Source organism: Papio anubis, chromosome 10 (genome assembly GCF_008728515.1).
Source record: "Papio anubis isolate 15944 chromosome 10, Panubis1.0, whole genome shotgun sequence".
Lineage (NCBI taxonomy): Eukaryota > Metazoa > Chordata > Mammalia > Primates > Cercopithecidae > Papio > Papio anubis.
In genome coordinates this window covers 89,969,701-89,989,038 of record NC_044985.1, presented here as the reverse complement: position 1 = coordinate 89,989,038, position 19,338 = coordinate 89,969,701, and the positions used below count along the sequence as shown (strand labels likewise).

General features: G+C 39.8%; 1 protein-coding gene across 7 annotated transcripts in view; it reads left to right on the top strand.

Annotated features, from left to right (window-relative positions):
- The window catches only part of INO80D (INO80 complex subunit D), a 96,196-nt gene that overhangs the window by 18,584 nt on the left and 58,274 nt on the right, over nt 1-19,338 (top strand). For 3 of the 7 annotated variants that reach the window (XM_009182862.4, XM_009182856.4, XM_009182861.4), the window contains exons 2-5: nt 3,078-3,171; nt 3,368-3,523; nt 8,729-9,474; nt 18,349-18,457. In XM_009182862.4, coding sequence (XP_009181126.2) covers nt 8,826-9,474; nt 18,349-18,457 — 758 coding nt within the window. In that variant the 5' untranslated portion in view covers nt 3,078-3,171; nt 3,368-3,523; nt 8,729-8,825. Of the gene's footprint in view, nt 1-1,036; nt 2,537-3,077; nt 3,172-3,276; nt 3,524-8,728; nt 9,475-18,348; nt 18,458-19,338 lie in introns of those variants that run through there. The other 4 variants (XM_003907858.4, XM_009182859.4, XM_009182860.4 and 1 more) reach the window with 2 other exon arrangements.

The window sequence follows — 19,338 nt, the reverse complement described above, 5'->3', positions numbered from 1 at the left end:
AAGTTGTGTATTTTTAGTAGAGAAGGGTTTCGTCATGTTGGCCAGGCCAGTCTCAAACTCCTGACCTCAGGTGATCTGCCTGCCTTGGCCTCCCCAAGTGCTAGGATTACAGGTATGAGCCACTGTGCCCAGTGCCCAAGAATTTCATTCTTTTTAATGGCTGAATAGTATTCCATTGTGTATATATACCACATTTTCTTTATCCATTCATCTGTTGTGGGACACCTAGTTTAATTCCATCTCTTGGGTATCATCATTAGTGCTTTGATAAACATGAGAGTACAGATATCTCTTTGATGTATTATTTCCTTTTCTTTGGAAAAATGCCTAGTAGTGGGTAGTTCTATTTGTAGTTCTTTGAGGAACCTTCATACTGTTACTTTCTTTCTTTTTTTTTTTAAAGACAGTCTCGCTCTGTCCCAGGCTGGAGTGCAGTGGTGCGATCTCAGCTCACTGAAGCCTTGACCTCCTGGGTTCAGGCGATCCTCCTGCCTCAGCCCCGAGTAGCTGAGACTACAGGCGCATGCTACCAAGCCCAGCTAATTTTTGTATTTTTAGTAGAAACAGGGTTTTGTCATGTTGACTAGGCTGGTCCCGAACTCCTGACCTCAAGTGATCCACCTGTCCTGGCTTCCCAAAGTGCTGGGATGACAGGCGTGAGCCACTGTGCCCGGCTCATACTGTTCTTTATAGTGGCTATACTGGTTCACATTCCTGGTGTACAAGAGTTCCCTTTTTGCTGCTTCCTCACCAGCATTTGTTATTTTTTGTCTATTTGATAATAGCCATCCTAAGTGGGGTAAGAGGATGCCTTACCTCAATTTTGATTTGTATTTCCCTGATAATTAGTGACGTTCAGCAGTTTTTCATATATTTGTTAGCCATTTGTATGCCTTCTTTTGAGAAATGTCTGTTCAGATCATTTGCCCATTTAAAAATTGAATTGTTGGCATGTTTTTCTTTTGAGATGTTTGTTTCTTATATATATTCTGGATATTAATCCTTTGTTGGTTCAACAGTTTGCAGATATTTTCTCCCATTCCATAGATTGTCTGTGCTGTTGGTTGTTCCTTTGCTGTGCAGAAGCTTTTTAGTTTGATATAATCCCATTTGTTTATTTTTATCTTATTGTCTGTACTTTTCAGATCTTAACTCATAAAATCTTTCCCCACATCAGTGTCCCCTGTGTTTTCTTCTAGTAGTTTTGTAGTTTCAGGTCTTACAATTAGGTCTTTGATCCATTTTAAGTTGATTTTCATATGGGGTGAAAGGTGGGGGTCTAGTTTCAGTCTTCTGCATGTGAGTGTCCAGTTTCCTAGCACCTAAATTTAAATTTCTAGTCCAATTTTTTTTTCTTATATTCTCATAAGGTGAAAAGAGAAAGCTCTTATTTTTTACATTAATGTGTGATTAGATTTACTTAGTAATGAATGTGATTTTTTTCCTTCCAGAAGAGAAAATGTGATTTTTATTAACTAAGGTAATTTTTCTAGTTTTTTTTTTTCTACTACAGTAAGTGAAGTATTTCTTGAGAAGAATACAAATTCTCTACTTTTATTACTGGCAGGTGGAATGTAGTCATGTATTACAAGAATGAATACTTATGAATAGTAATTTGTTTCTCCAGTGTTTACCATATACTAGGGATGATACTTAGTATGTTGCATATTTTGTATCACTTGATCCTTCCAGCATCCTGATGATAACATAGCTACTATTATTATCCCTGTTTTACAGATGAGAAAACTGACATTCAGATAGGTTAAATGATTGATTCAAGGTAACACAGCAAGTGGCAGATTTTAGACTTGAACAACCGTGTCTTCTGACACCTCCAGCGTTTATGTATCTTGTCATTCACTGGTAAAGGAGAGAGTATTTCTGGACTTTTTCAGTAGCTGATATCTGAGCTGTTCCATCAGCCATCTTGATGGCTGGAAGTGCAGAAGAGGATGGGCGAGACTCCATCAGCTCACTAAGATCCTGACTTGGCAAAATAGACTCAGTTTCATGATAGACTAGATGGTGTTGTAATATATAAATCCTACCATTGGGCCTTTTGTGTGTAGTTTGGTAGTGAGTATTGTGTAATTCCCTCCTTCCATTTTCTCACTGACTCTGAAAAGACTCATAAGCCATGATTATTATACTACTTAGTGTGATTGGAAGCACCACATGGTGCAGAACTCTGAACTGAATGATGTAAGTATGGTCAGGTGACTAGTCTTTGGGCCTGAGAAGTTTATTGAGATTGGATGGGATAGGTGTAGGGAAATATAAGGGAAAGAACATTTTTTAATGGCAGAATTTTGCTTTATTTTGTATTTCATAGAAACATTTATAAATTGCCAAATATTTTACCATCATATCAAAAAAAGTAGAATTTCTGAGAGAAGTTTGAGGTCTACCATTTATTCTGCTGGCATTGTAAAGGGATGTGGGTTCTGAAAATAAGTATAGCATGCAAACATCAGTAATGAAAAAGAGACCTACTGCCTGTGACATTCATTTGGTGGAAGAGTTCTGCTGCTTTGAGGTATTTGTAAAACTTAACCAGAGCAAATGTTATTTAGTTCAATTTGGGGGGATAAGGTAACTTAATTTTTTGTTTTGTTTTGTTTTTGAGATAGATCCTCACTCTGTCACCCAGGCTGGAGGCCAGGGGTGTGATCTCGGCTCACTGCAACCTCTGTCTCCCGGGTTCAAGTGATTCTCCTGCCTCAGCCTCCCAAGTCGCTGGGATTACAGGTGCCTGCCACCATGCCTGGCTAATTTTTGTATTTTTAGTAGAAATGGGGTTTCGCCATGTTGGCCAGGCTGGTCTCGAACTCCTGACCTCAGGTGATCCACCCACCTTGGCCTCCCAAAGTGCTGGGATTACAGGCATGAGCCATGGCACCCAGCCAACTTAATGTTTTATAATGTCTTATTTTCTTATTTAACCTCATTATTGGGATGTTGATTTACAGTGAAGAATCCATTGCATTAGTAAGGGTGATACCATAGTATTTTGCTTCCTGGGTGAACTAGCTTTGCTGATTTCTGTTTGTTAACTAGGCCTTTTGATATTTTTGTAGACAATCTGCTTCATCTTGATTCTGCGGCATTCCAAACTGTGGTATCCTTGGGGGCTCTCTTAACATTGCTATGGTGCAGAAGATTTAAAATCAGGTATGGCTGTGGGGCCAGAAGTCCCTCAGTGAAATTCTCAACTTAAATCTGCCTTATACTCTCTGATTTATCATTTGGGTTTCTTTTTTTGTGGTGGCCTTTTAGCTGATGTTCACAAGGAATAGAGTCACGTGATGTATGAAGGGAAACATATACACTTCTCTGAGGTTGACAATAAGCCCTTGTGCTCATATAGCCCCAAACTGTGCAAGCAGAGGCGACTCAACGGCTACGCCTTCTGTATCAGACACGTTCTGGAGGACAAGACTGCCCCCTTCAAGCAATGTGAATATGTGGCCAAGTATAACAGCCAACGCTGCACCAACCCCATCCCCAAATCAGAGGATCGTAGGTAAGGGCTAATCATGAGACTCAATCCTTGATTTCATTAACAGGCTTGGAATTTTTTCTTTTCTTGTTTTTTCTTCTCTTTTCTCCTATTCCTCATTTCTCCCTCCCTCCCTTCCTCCACTTATATAAATATTGAATTCTGGGGGTAATCTAAGTAAACTATGGAATACTTTTAAAGATGACATATGGCAGTTTTTAAAAATAGAGTAATACATTTGGGGGATTACTTAAAATATGTTTGAGTGTCTTCTTTTTAATTGATTTCATGGACTTCTAGAATTTTTAAAAGATTTTTTTTTTCCCTCAAAGTTGCTGCTTGAAGTCTTAAAGCGGATTTGTTTGGTTTGTGGCCTTTTAAAGTAATTCCTGATTCTCTACCTAGTTTTCTCATTTGCCTAAATGAGAGAAATTTTAAGAACTAATTAGGTGTTGTAATTAATGATAGTAATTTTGGAGTTTAAAATCTATGCCTAGAAGTTAGTAAAGGATATATACTTAAAAACATTTTTTTAAACTACTTGGCTCATTTAGATTTATTTTCTATCAGACTTCTCACCAGTGTTTGGCATGTTTTATAACCTTACCTTTTTTGGTTAAAAAGTGTTCCAAATAGAGTATGTTTACCATAATTTGGAAACACTATTTTCACATTAAGGGTCTGTTTTGCCACTAGAATGATGAGTTTATGCTTTGCTGACTGGAATTGTGTTTAAAGGAGTCTTATACTGGTTATTCATCTTTCATATTGTTAGGAAAATTTACACTATCTTTTATATATAATCTCTTCTCCGTGCCTCTTTTTCTTCAGTTCTCCAGAAACTATATAGATCATTGCGGGACTTCATGGAGAGATACATGCTTGTTTCCCAAAAGTTTCAAGATACTTGTTATCTCTAGGTAGAAAATTTGAATCTTAAAACATACACACAACCTTCATCCATGTTTCTATACATTAGCAAATGTGACTTGCATAAATTGCTTGGACAGGAATCAGATATTTTATGTCATGAATACTTTTTATGCTTGCAGTATGAAATAAATAATTTGTGTTGGTGGAGAGCTCACCAAAATGAGTACAAATAGTTTAATGGGGATTTAGGGAATACTCTTTTAGAATTTCTAATGAGCACTTAAGGCTTCAGATTACAATACCTGAAAGTTAGAAACAGCTGCTTAGTGGGGCAAGAAATAAAATTTTAATCTCAGGTGACAAAGGGACCTGTGTATTAGGCTAAATATATCTATCTAGTTAGTTTTTAGCAGACTGAAAATGGTAATTTCTTACTGCTGCCTTTTTTTAACTTGAAGAATGGATGAGCTTGGATTAATTTTTTTTTATATCAAGCCCCATTGTAAACACATTTCTAAAATTTTGTCTTAAAATCAGCTTATCATGGTTACAGTTGTCAGTGTTGGATTTATTTTCAGTTGAGCCAAAGCAGGAATTATCTTAATAGCAACAAGCACTGAGTGTGATGGCTCACACCTGTAATCCCAGCACTTTTGGAGCTCAAGGCGGTGGATCGCTTGAGCTTAGGAGTTCAAGACCAGCCTGAGCAACATGACAAAACCCCATCTCTACAAAAAATACAAAAATTAGCCAGGTGTGGTGGTACATGCCTGGAATCCCAGCTACTTGGGAGGCTGAGATGGGAGGATTGATTTAGCCCAGGAGGTCGAGGCTGCAGTGAGCAGTAATTGTGCCCCTGTACTCCAGCTTGGGCAATTGAACAAGACCCCATATCCAAAAAAAAAAAAAAAAAAAAAAAAGCGAGAATTCAAGTGAGAGTCCTTATGAATTTCTTCAAAATATTCTCCGACGCAACTGTATTCACCTTTGTCTTTGAAATAGTTTGCTCTTTTGAGAACAAGATAAGGGAAAGGACTTTCACGTTTCTATCTCAAGAGAAGCTGTGCTTAGTAAGTGCTAAGTTGTTTTTTTTTCAATGGCGTCTCACTCTGTTGCCCAGGCTGGAGTGCAGTGGTGTGATCTCGGCTCACTGCGAACTCTGCCTCCTGCGTTCAAGCAATTCTCCTGCACCAGCCTCCCCAGTAGCTGGGATTACAGGTGCACACTACCACGCCTGGCTAATTTTTGTATTTTTAGTAGAGATGGGGTTTCACCATGTTGGCCAGGATGGTCTTGAACTCCTGACCTCAAGTGATCCGCCCACTTCTGCCTGCCAAAGTGATGGGATTACAGGCATGAGCCACTTCGCCCAGCCGTAAGTACTAAGTTATAAATTTGTCTTTCTTTTCTTTTTTTTCTTTGAGATGGGGTCTCATTCTGCTGCCCAGGCTGGAGTGCAGTGGCATGATTGTAGCTCGCTACAGCCTTGAACTTCGGGCTTCGAATGATCCTCTTGCCTCAGTCTCCCGAGTAGCTAGGACTACAGGCACAAGCCACGTGGCCAGCTGAGTTTTGAAAAATTTTTGTGGAGATGGAGCCTTACTAGGTTGCCTAGGCTTCTTTCGAACTCCTGGCTTCAAGCAGTCCCCCTGATTTGGCCTCCCAAAGTGTTGGGATTATAGACATGAGCCACCATGTCAGGCCAAATTTATTCTTTATTAAATTTTTTCCTGTTCTTGGAAAACTTTTTGGTTAGTGCAATTATCCCAGCTGCCTCTTTCTTTGCTGGCCATTGCTTTGTGAATCTGTTCTGTTTTAAGATATGTATGGGACCTACCTCAAACCTGCTAGGGAAGCACATGTGTGCGTGCGCGCACACACACAGTGTAGATTCTCTTTGCTGGCTAGAAACCTTTTTCTCTTTTTCAGTGACTGCACATGACAAAGAAAGCTTTTTCTTAAGAGGCCTGTCTTAAAGAGTGCCTCTGATAGATGTATTTCTAAGACGAAGCAACAAAATACACATATTCTGTGTGTATGTGAGATTTTCTGACTATTTGGTGAATCTGTATTTTTAGCAATTACTAAAAAAACATTTTTATGATGAAGCCCAGTGAATTTGAGGATTGACATTTTTTACTTTAGTGGTCTTTTCCCAAACTGTGTTTGTAGAGCTATCACCTATATGCTACAATAAAAATAGGTTCTCTTTTGTTTTTGTTTTTGTTTTTTGAGGCTGGGTCTCACTCTGTTGCCCAGGCTGGAGTGCAGTGGCACAGTCTCAGCTCACTGCAGCCTCCACCTCATGGGTTCAAGGGATTTTCCTGCCTCAGCCTCACAAGTAGCTGGAATTACAGGTGCCCGCCACCACACCCCACTAATTTTTGTATTTTTAGTAGAGATAGTGTTTCGTCACATTGGCCAGGCTGGTCTCAAACTACTGACCTCAAGTGATCCACCCGCCTCGGCCTCCCAAAGTGCTGGGATTATAGGCATGAGCCACCTTGCCCGGCTGGTTCTGTTTTCTTGGATTTTTTTTTTTTTTTTTAAACTGAGACAGGGTCTTGCTATGTTGCTCAGGCCAATCTTGAACTCCTGGCCTCAAGGGATCCTCTTGCCTTGGCCTCCCAAAGTGCTGGGATTACAGACATGAGCCACTGTGTTTGGCCCTGGGTTTCATTTTCAAATAACTTTGGGAAACACTGCCAGATGGGTACATTTTCCTCTTGGATCTTCATAATGTACGATATACAAAGTGCTTTGAGTAGTTGCACATCAGTAACAAAAAACAAAATCCTTCTTTAATTTTGTTTAAGCCAGCATTTTCCAAATTTATTTAAGCATGGAGTAGTGGGTTTTGTTTGTTTGTTTGTTTTTGAGACAGAGTCTTACTCTGTCTCCCAGGCTGAAATGCAGTGGTGCAGTCTCAGCTCACTGCAACCTCTGCCCCTGGGTTCAAGCGATTCTTGTGCCTGAGTCTCCCGAGTAGCTGGGATTACAGGCATCTACCATCATATCCGGCTGATTTTTGTATTTTTAGTAGAGATGGGGTTTCGCCGTGTTGGCCAAACTGGTCTCGAACTCCTGGCCTCAGGTGATCCACTTGCCTTGGCCTCCCAAAGTGCTGGGATTACAGGTGTGAGTCACTGCACCTGGCCCTTTTATAGGTTTTAAAAATAGCATAAAGAGTATGAAGACCACAATAAATACCTACCTTTTCAATATCCACACAGATGAAAATTCACAAGCATCAAGACCATCCAGGAAAACATGATATCAACAAATGAAATAAATAAGGCACCAAGGACCAATTCTGGAAAAACAGAGATATGTGATCTCTCAGACAGAGAATTCGAAATAGCAGTTTTGAACTTAATTTTGCTCATTTTTTTTTTTTAAAGTTTCCACAAGAAAAGTCCATGTCAAGATGGCATCACTGGTGAATTCTGTCAAGCATTTTAAAAAATTTATTTTATTTTTCCATAAGTTACTGAGGTACAGGTGGTATTTGGTTACATGAATAAGTTCTTTAGTGGTGATTTGTGAGATTCTGGTGCACCAATCACCCAAACAATATATTTGCTCGTTGTTGAAGACTAATGAGAGTCTTCATGAACTTTGATTTTAGTTGGTCTTAGCTCTGACTCTTTCCAGCTGGAAAGAGTCTCAGACAAGTTAATCAATTTCTATAAAGCTTAGTTTCCTTGTGTGCATTAAGGGCATTATTTTAGTGCCTACAGCAGGTAGATACTACAGGAGATAATTCGTGTACTTACATCTGGCTACTGAAAAAGACATTTCACCTATAACCCCATGAGTCATCTTTTACTTTCTTGTTTCATTCTCTCTTTCCTTCTGTCTCTTTCTCTCTCTCTGTATATATGTGTCTAAAGCACAGTAGACACTTGACATTCTTGAGGGTTTTATGTCATGAGAGCTTTGTGAATCTCCAAATACCTTAATGGCCTTAGAAAATATATATATTTTTCTCTATAAGAGAATTTTAAGTGATGTTTTAGACTCTTGATGAGTTACTTTGTATGCTATGAATAGAGAATAACAAAGCCATGTGAGAAGCAATAGCTGAGCAGTTATCCAGGGCCACTCAGTCACTGAATGACTTGCTTCTGTCTGGCCACCCCTGTGCATGTACAGTTCACATATTTGCCTCCTCAAAATTACACTGACTTTGAGGATTGCTTGAAAGTAGTAGAGGTTTGCATGTTAAGTCGCTGGCTGCCAAGAGTCACTATAGTGATGCAGTTTGTAACGTATTAGGATTCATATGTAGTTTTATGTTCTACTTTAAAAAATATGTATCATGAATATTTTCCCATGTATGTGTGTATTTTAAAGGTACTGCAACAGCCACCTGCAGGTACTTGGCTTTATCCCGAAAAAAGAGAGGAAGAAAAAGAATGATCCTATAGATGAGGTGAAGGTCAGGCACCAGATGGATACCATGGCCTTTAGCCTGACAGTGCCCACGTTGGCCTTGAAGATGCCCAACGGACTGGATGGAATGTCCCTCTCTCCACCTGGGGCAAGGGTCCCTCTCCACTACCTGGAAACTGAGTTGGAAGACCCATTTGCTTTCAACGAGGAAGATGATGACCTAAAGAAAGGGGCAACTGTGAGAAAGAAGTTGCAGAGCAAGTTGGCCCAGAATCGGCAGCGCCAGAGAGAGACAGAGATTTTAAAAGTTCGACAAGAGCACTTTAGTCCCCCTCCTGCACCTTCACAGCAGCAGCCTCCGCAGCAGCACTCCCACCTGTCACCTTTATCCACTTCTTTAAAACCTCCAGCGCCACCGCAGGGTTCAGTCTGCAAGTCACCTCAACCTCAGAACACCAGCCTACCAATGCAGGGAGTGGCACCCACCACACACACTATAGCACAAGCACGGCAGTTGTCTCACAAGAGGCCTCTGCCCCTCCTGCCATCCAGTAGGGCTCCCACTGTGGACCCACCCAGGACTGACCGGATCCTCATGAAAGCCACAGCCTTCTCTCCACACTTCTCATGTATAAGCCGACTGCAGAGACTGGTGAAACTGTGCACCCAGAAACATCAGTTGGACACTGATCTGTTTCCCCATTTAGGTGAGTTATCTATTTTATCGTATCATAGATACATAATATGACAGAATGTGTTCTGTTGTGTGGAGCTTCCCTTTCATAATCACCCCATATGTGATGGGGGTGGAATCACAATGGGGCAGAGCGGTGCAATGAAAGATTCTGTATTTAGGTAGACCACCTTAAAATAAACACAGTCATCCCTCTACATGTGTGGTGGATTGGTTCCTGGACTTCCCTCAGGTACCAAAATTTGAGGATGCTCAAGTTCCTGATATAAAACAGCATAGTATTTGCACATAACCTATGCACATCCTCCCATATTCTTTAAATCATCTCTAGATTATTTATAATACCTAATATAATGTAAATTCTATGAAAACAGTTGTTATACTGTATTGTTTAGGGAATAATGACAAGAAAAAAAGTCTGTATATGTTCAGTACAAATGTAATCTTTTTTCTCAAATATTTCTGATCAGCGATTGGCTGAATCCACAAATGTGGATCCCATGGATACAGAGGGCCAACACTGGAGGGCGTAATACTTGCTGAACAGGATACAGAAATAGGAGTTGGGAATTTAGAATTCCACACATAGCTTTTATTTGTGGTGATAGGAGCATTAAAAGACAGTTGTGTTTGGTTGTATGCTTTTATGAGTTTAGCACCTGTGCATCCAATGAAGTTCTTTGCGTGTCTTATTCTAGGAATGATCATAGCATTGTTGATATCTGCTGACAGTTTTAAAACATTTTTTCCTGTTTAAAAAATTCGCAAGGCAGTACCTGTTAATGATTTAAAAGTGAGAAAATACAGGGAAAACTTGTAATTTAATGTAGTCACATGTCTGTTTTTCTTTTGTTGCTTCTGAATTTCCTGTCTTGCTGAAGAAAACTTCCTCGATTCCAAGTTTATACAGATATTCTATGTTTTCTATTAATAGTTGGATTGGTTTTTATCATTTAAACCTTTAATTCAGTTGAAATTTATTCTCAAATGCAATATGAGCTATGATTTTCACTTCAGGAAAAATTATTTGCATAATGTGACAGCAATAGAAATATGAGCAAAGATAGAACATGAAGAGATGTGAACAGTCAGTAAACAAATGAATACCTCAATCCTCTCAGCAGGCAGGAAATACAAATTAAAGCGACAATGAATTACCAGATTGGCAAAAATGATATCCATTGTTGGTCAGGGTCAGGATATGGTATCTCGTACATTGCTGGTGAGTAATTTAGCAATATCTACTAATTTAAAATGTATGTATAGGCTGGGCTTAGTGGCTCATGCCTGTAATCCCAGCACTTTGGGAGGCTGAGGTGGGCAGATCACCTGAGGTCAGGAATTTGAGACCAGACTGGCCAACATGGTGAAACCCTGTCTCTACTAAAAGTGCAAAAAAATAGCCAGGTGTGGTGGTGCGCACCTGAAGTCCCAGCTACTTGAGAGGCTGAGGTGGGAGAATTGCTTGAACCCGGGAGGTAGAGGCTGCAGTGAGTCGAGATTGCGCCACTGCACTCCAGCCTGGGTGACAGAGTGAGACTCTGTCTCAAACAAACAAACAAACAAACAAAATATATTTGTAGCCAGTGGACTCACTTTTGGGGCACTATCCTGTGGATTAAAAAAATCAAAATGTAAGGATGTATGTGCAAGGATGTTCACTGAAACATTGTTCGCAGCATTAAAAACCTGCAAAGCAACAATTATTGATAGGAAACCTTGACTAAACTATGGTTCATATGTGTTTTATGAAATATTATGTAGCAGACTGGGTGCAATGGCTCATACCTGTAATCTTAGCACTTTGGGAGGCCGAGGTGGGAGGATCACTTGAGCTCAGAAGTTCAAGATCAATCTGGGCGACACAGTAAGACCTCATCTCATTATATAAAAAAAAGAAAAAGAAAAGAAAAGAAAGAAATATTATACAGCTATTAAAAAGAATTAATGAGGCCGGGCGTGGTGGCTCACGCCTGTAATCCCAGCACTTTGAGAGGCCGAGGCCGGCGAATCACCTGAGGTCAGGAGTTCGAGACCAGCCTGGCCAATATGGCGACACCCTATCTCTACTAAAAATACAAAAATTAGCCTGGTGCATGGTGGTGCGTGCCTGTAATCCCAGCTACTTGGGAGGCTGAGGCAGGAAAATTGCTTGAACCCAGGAAGTGGAGGTTGCAGTGAGCCGAGATTGTGCCATTGCACTCCAGCGTGGGCAACAAGAGCGAAACTCCATCTCAAAAAAAAAAAAGGAAAATGATATCTGTATCTTTTGACCGGGATGTGTCTATGGTATGTTAAAAAGTAGAAAAAAAAATCAAGAGGTAATTATTATCCCATTTTGGTAAGCATAAACAAAGTAAATAAACAGGGGATATCAGTATATTTATTGATTAAGTATATGACTGTTTGCCTGATTGGTGTGAGCAAAGGTAAAAGTATAAAAGGATATATATTTCCAGGCTGTTAACATCAGCTACCCTAGGGAGGATGGAATTGGACAGGGTGTATTTTATAGGAGATGGGAGTGGTGACTTTTCTTACAGCTTTTTGTTGTTTAACCTGTTGTTTAACCATCTGTGACTTTTTGTGATTAAAATACAAAAGTTAAAAAATTTATAAACAAAAATAATAAAACACTTCAAGCCATATTAATACCCATTTGTTAATACCTTGATATATTCTTTCCAATATATAAAATTGGGTTCTTACTATACATGCTGTTTCGTAACCTGTTTTAAAATTTTTCATACTAATGTATTTTCAAGTTCGTAATTTTTAATATACAGTGTAATTTATCATGACTGAATTCTGTCTTCCATTTAAGTTGTATCCAATTTATGTCCTTGTAAACTGTCGTAGATGTATATAGCCTTAAAGTAAAACAATTATTGCCACGTCTTTAATTTTTTTCTTCAAATAGATTGTTAATTCAGCCTAAAAGTGGAATTGCTGATTCAAAGCTTTAGCTTTTAAAAAAAACAAAAAAAGTTTTGATATATGTTGCCAAATTTTTCTTCAGAATTATTTTGTCAGCTTATCTTCTTTAAGCAGTGTGTGAAAAAACCAGTTTCTCTAAATCTTTTATCAGCCCTGGGTAGTATTATTATGTTATTATTGCCTTTGCAAATTAGATAGAAAATCTGCTTAAATTTACATATCTTAGTGTTTCTCAAATATTTGGTTTTAGGATCCTTTTCACTTAAAAATTAATAAGGACACCATAAAGCTCTTGTATATGGGTTGTATCTATTTATACTGTATTAGAAGCTAAAACTGAGAAATTTAAAATATAATTTTTTTTTTTGAGACAGGGTCTTGCTGTGTTGTCCAGGCTGGAGTGCAGTGGCACGATCATGGCTTACTGCTGCCTTGACCTACTGGGCTCAAGCGATTCCCTGACCTCAGCTTCCCAAGTCACTGGGACCACAGGCACATACCACTACAACTGGCTAACCTTTTTTCAAATTTTTGATAGTGATGGGGTCTCACTATGTTGCCCAGGCTGCTCCTCCTGTCGTGGCCTCCCAAAGTGCTGGTGGGATTACATGCATAAGTCACCGTGCCTGGCCTGTCAGATTCTCTTTCAAATAAAGATGATGATGAAGGCTGGGTGTGGTGGCTCACGCCTGTAATTCCAATACTTTGGGAGGCTGAGGTGGGCAGATCATTAGATCAGGAGTTCAAGTCCAGCCTGGCCAACATGGTGAAACACTGTTTCTACTAAAAATACAAAAACTTAGCTGGGCATGGTGGAGCGTGCCTGTAATCCCAACGACTCGGGAGGCTGAGGCAGGAGAATTGCTTGAACTGGGACCCGGAAAGCAGAGGTTGCAGTGAGCCAAGATCGCACCTCTGTACTCCAGCCTGGGCTACAGAGTGAGACTCCATCTCAAAAAAGAAAAAATGATGATGAATGAGAAAAAGCAGTTTGGTCAGGTTGCAATGAAAACAGTTGTGCAAGTCCTCTTCCTCAGGACAGCTGTCACTGTCATACTTTCTTCCTCTGCAGCAGATTCACATTTACACACACAGAATAGTATCAAGACATGTGCTCGGGGGCTGATTTAATAAAAATAAATAATCTTTAATGAACAAGAATATTCTCAAATAAAAATCTTTTACAACTGTGAGGTGTGGTATCAGGAATACTGTGACTCCTAGTAAGTCTGATGCCACTGCCTTGATTCATGGTAATTAAGGAGCCTGTAGTTTTACCCATCATTGCTTTTATACCATCCGTGTAAGTGTCAACACAGTGAAAAAGGCAAATAATATCTTAATATTATTTTGTTGAAAATAGTTTTGAGGCCAGGTGAGGTGGCTCATGCCAATAATCTTAGCACTTTGGGGAGGCCAGGACAGGAGGATCACTTAAGCCCAGGAGTTCGGGACCAGCCTGGGAAACATAGTGAGATTCTTTCTCTTTTTTAAAATTTAAATTAAAAAAAAACTTTTTAGAAAGAAAATAGTGTTGACCTATATACTCCAAGAATATTTCAAGGACTTCTGGTGATCTGTGGACCATACTTTCAGAACTGCTATTTTGGATTAATAATACAGTTGAGTATTTGTTCATATGATTTTTGGACATTTTGTTTATTTTGACTTTCACTTCTTCCATCCATATATTTATTTTCTATTGATTGGTAAGAGCTTTTTGTACGTATATTATATTTGTTGGAAAGTCTCTCCCTCGTCTCCTTTGTTTTTTGCTCCAGGGTATCTGTTATAGCCAGGCACAGTTGCAAACTTGTAATCTCTGCTACTTGGGAGGCTGAGGCGGAAGGAGCCCTTAAGTCCAAGAGCTTATGGCTGGCCTTGGCTATAATCATGCCACTGTGACAGAGCTGAGACCTCTGTCTCTTAAAAAGAAAAGAAAAGAAAAGAAATATCCATTGTAGGGATTTAAAAGTTAAAATTTTAATGTATTCTCTTCTTTAAGATTTCTTTCTTTTGAGGCTGGGTTTTGATTTGCTTGCTGCCTTGTTTGGATTCTCTTCATCCCAAAAATGTGTAAACCTATTCACCCATATTTTCTTTTAGTCCTTTTATCATTTCATTATTTGCATTTTAGCTATCTAGCTGGAACATTTAGACATTAGTTTTGAGGCAGAGATCTAACAATTTTTTTAAAAGTTTGCCTCTAATTCCAACACTTACCGGCATCATCTACTAAATTTTTATTTATAATTTCATTTATTTCTGGATGCTGATAATTTTTTAGCTTTTGAAATGATGAAATTTTATGTCATCTTAGGGGCTGATTTTTTATTTATTTATTTATTTTTGAGACGGAGTCCTGCTCTGACACCCAGTCTGTAGTGCAATGGTGAGGTCTCGGCTCACTGCAACCTCTGCCTCCCAGATTCAAGCGATTCTCCTGCCTCAGCCTTCTCAGTAGCTGGGACTACAGGCGCATGCCACCACATCCAGCTAATCTTTTGCATTTTTAGTAGAGACAGAGTTTCACTATATTGGTCAGGCTGGTCTTGAGCCCCTGATCTTGTGATCTGCCTGCCTCTGCTTCCCAAAGTGCTGGGATTACAGGCATGTGCCACTGTGCCCAGCAATTTTTAAATCATTTTTAAACAGAATGAAAGCATACAGAAAAAGTTTTCAGCCTTTTACATTTTTTTTTTCTTTCTTTTTTTGAGATGGAGTCTCGCTGTGTTGCCCAAGCTGGAGTGCTGTGGCACGATCTCAGCTCATTGCAGCCTCTGCCTCCCAGGTTCAAGTGATTCTCTTGCCTCAGCCTCCTGAATAGCTAGGATTACAGGTGCACGCCACTACGCCCAGCTAATTTTTTGTATTTTTAATAGAGATGGGGTTTCACTGTGTTGGCCAGGCTGGCCTTCAACTCTTGACCTCAGGTGATCCACCCGCCTCGGCCTCCCACAGTGCTGGGATTACAGGCGTGAGCCCCTATGCCCGGATGCCCTTTTAAATTTTTAAAAATGCAAACATATTGGAGGGCCTAAGATTTCCAAGCAAAGGTTATTTTGGGGAAACCAGAAATAGTAATGCATATACTCTATAACTTTATGACAAAGTATAGTCTGTATTCATGTCAGCAAAGAGTACTTAAATAAAAACTCAGTCTTATTAGTAGCTTTTATAGTCCTGTCTGGGCTAGTTATATGAGTTAGTTACATTAAAACTAGTGATAATGAAGCCAAGATCAAAGGTTTGCTTTATTGGACAGTTAGTTTCACAGCAGGAAAAACACTTCCATCTTAGTTTTTATGACTTAGATCTTGACTTCTTCAGAGAAAGTATAGGTGTCTTAGTAGAAATTATTCTATTGAAACAAATAAAAGATAACTCATGTTCTGTTTTTTACTGGTGCCTTAAATGCCACTTTGAAGAACTTTACCTTTCAACACACTGAAGTTGATGCTGTTGTGATCATTTAATTGCTTTTTTACCTTTTCCCCCTACAAATTATTAATTATTTCAGTTGAGAGAAAGTAACTCATTTTTAAAGGTGACCTGACATTTTAGATAGTCATCTTAGAATTAGATTTGAAGTTTCTTTATGCCAATTGCAATGTCTTATTTAATCTTAAGCATTTATAATTTGCATTTTAATTAACCTTTTCTTAATTTCCCTATTTGGCACATGTAAACTCATTTAAACTATGGAAGCAATCTGTGAAGTCCTTTTTAATGTAACTGTCTAATGAGGATACTCTTAATTTTTGAGGTTCTCAAGAAGGAAGACATAAATAAAATACTAGTTATCAAGGTGTCCAGTAAGTTTCATAGAGGTATGAATATGTTAAACTTACATAGTCCCACATACTGTTACACTTTAGGCTGTGCAACATCAGTCTTTATTAAGACCTCTTCAAGATATAAAACTCTTTTTTTTTTTTTTTTTTAAACTTTTAGAGACAGGGCCTTGCTCTATCACCAGGCTGAAATGCAGTGGCATGATCATGGCTCACTGCAGCCTCAACCTCCTGGGCTCAAGGGCCAATTGATCCTCCTGCCTCAGTCTCCTGAATAGTTGGGACTGCAGTCATGCACCACTCAGCCTGGCTAATTTTTAAGTTTGTTGTAGAGTCGGGGTCTTGCTGTGTTACCCAGGCTGGTCTCTAACTCCTTGCCTGAAGTGATCCTCCTGGCTCAGCATCCCAAACTGCTGGGATTACAAGCATGAGCCAGTACACCTGGCCAAGACACAAGACTTTTAAAAGGGTAAAACTTTTATGTCAGGAGCTAAAAATTATTCAGTTATTAAAAATTATAGCATTTGGCTGGGCACAGTGGCTCATGCATGTAATTGCGGGACGTTGGGAGGCTAAGGCAGGTAGATCACTTGAGCTCAGGAGTTCGAGAGCAGCCTAGTCAACATGGCAAAACCCTGTCTCTACAAAAAGTACAAAGATTAGTTGGCCATGGTAGTGCTGCCTGTAGTGCCAGCTACTCTGGAGGCTGAGGTGGGAGGATCACTTGAGCCCAGGTGGTCAAAGCTGTAGTGAGCTGAGATTGCACCAGTATGCTCCAGCCTGGGCAACAGAGTGAGACCCTTTAACAAAATATTAGTATACACTATGTTTATCCACTTTTCCTTCTAACCTTGTTTTACGTAACGGAGCACAAAGTCTGACATTTTTTGTTTGAAATAATTGAAAGAAATCCCAACCTCATTAGTAATAGAACATTACCATCCCACCCTTCCATCTTCCCATGGAAGGTAAGAACCAGGGAATGGTTTGGGAGAGGAGGTTGGAGTGTTTCTGCCTTTGACACTTTATCGTAGGGCCCTTCTTGGTTGAAATGTAGAGTGACTCCATCTGTCCTTTTTGACGTTTTTCTTTTTGTTGTTGTTTCATAAAACCTTTCAGAAGCGGGTATTAACCTTTTTCTTGCCTGAACGTATATTGAGCTGCTTTTCTCACCCTCTTGTTTGTATTTTATGTTTTTCTGACATCATTTTAGTGTATGAAGTTTTGATACTTAAAGAAATTTTGGCTGGACGCGGTGGCTCACGCCTGTAATCCCAGCACTTTGGGAGGCCAAGGCGGGTAGATCACTTAAGGTCAGGAGTTTGAGACCAGCCTGGCCAACATGGTGAAACCCCATCTCTACTGAAAATACAAAAATTAGCCAGGTGTGGTGGTACTCACCTGTAATCCCAGCTACTTGGGAGGCTGAGGCAAGAGAATCGCTTGAACCTGGGAAGCCGAGGTTGCAGTGAGCTGACATCACTCCACTGTACTCCAGCCTAAGTGACAGAGCAAGATCCCATCTCAAAAAAAAAAAAAGAAATTCTACCTTTTTGTGACCTGAACGCTCTCTTTGCTTGTGTTGTTTCTACCCTATTAGTGAAGTGTCTGACAAAAGAAGTTCATCTGTGGAATACAGCTTAACCTTTTTGTTGTAATGTCATTTAAAAAACCTGATTGTGTGGCTGGGCACGGTGGCTCATGCCTGTAATCCCAGCACTTTGGGAGGCCAGGGTGGGTAGATCACGAGGTCAGGAGTTCGAGACCAGCCTGGCCAACATGGTGAAACCGTGTCTCTACTAAAAATACAAAAATTAGCTGGGCGTGGTGGTGCACACCTGTAGTCCTGGCTACTCGGGAGGCTGAGGCAGGAGAATCGCTGAACCTGGGAGGCAGAGGTTGCAGTGAGCCACGATCGTGCCACTGCACTCCAGCCTGGGCAACAGAGTGAGACTCCATCAAAAACAAAACCAAAAACAAATCGATTATCTTTGTATGAACAGAAATGAAATTCATCAGGAGGCATTTATTCACACCACGATAGTACTTGTGATAGGTGTGTTGGGTTATGTTATTTTGTGTAGCTTTTTAATTCAAAGTTTGAATAAAAGTAAATGTTTTCTAATTTGCAATGCAATATCTCCTGTCTACCCCAGGTTTGGACTGGTCTGAAGAGAGCGGAGAGGAACCAGAGGACTCAGAGCAGGCCTCGCCCTACCAGGTTGCATGGTCCATCCGGGAAACCCTCAGATATCAAAGACATGCGTAAGTCTTCTGTTCTGTTTTTATTCTCTTTTTTTGAGATGGGGTCTCGCTCTGTCACCCAGGCTGGAGTGTAGTGGCGTGATCTTGGCTTACTGCCACCTTTGCCTCCTGGGTTCAAGCAATTCTCCTTCATCAGCCTCCCGAGTAGCTGGGATTATAGGCGCCCGCTACCACTCCTGACTAATTTTTTTGTGTTTTTAGTAGAGGCGGGGTTTCACCATGTTGGCCAGGCTGGTTTCAAACTCCTGACCTCAAGTGATCTCTCCGCCTAGGCCTCCCAAAGTGCTAGGATTACAGGCATGAGCTACCACGCCTGGCCCTATTTTCCTTCTTGAATGACCGCTGTAGCAGATTGATATTTCTCGCTATATATGCTGATACTTTTATGTTATTAGATCTAGTTTTATTATAAAATAAAGGTAAAAAAAAGTTGGAAGTAAAATAGATTTCACTCTAAGAAATTGGAAGTAAAATAGATTCCACTTGGGAAGAAATGTACTATATTGTTTGAGCAAAGCTACTCTTAAATTTTCTTGGTAAATTTGTTTCTGTACCTTTCCCGCTCATCATTAAAGGAATTAATTATAATAGAACCTATAATTGAAAAGAACCTTAGAGATTAATTGATCCAATTTCCTCATTTTACAGAAGAGGAAAGCAAGGCCCACATAGGTTGAGGAACTTGCACGTGGTCTCTTGGAGGGCTACGTGGAGTCCCACTGTCTTGCCTCTCTGTATCTTCCTTGGCTATATCTCCACAGTAGTAGAAATAGTGCTTTTTTACTTCACTTCTATCTTCTGCAACATTGATACATTCTTTATTTCTACTGTGCTACAATGTTTTTTTTTTTTTAGGATAAATCTCCTGAGGGGTTTTCTTT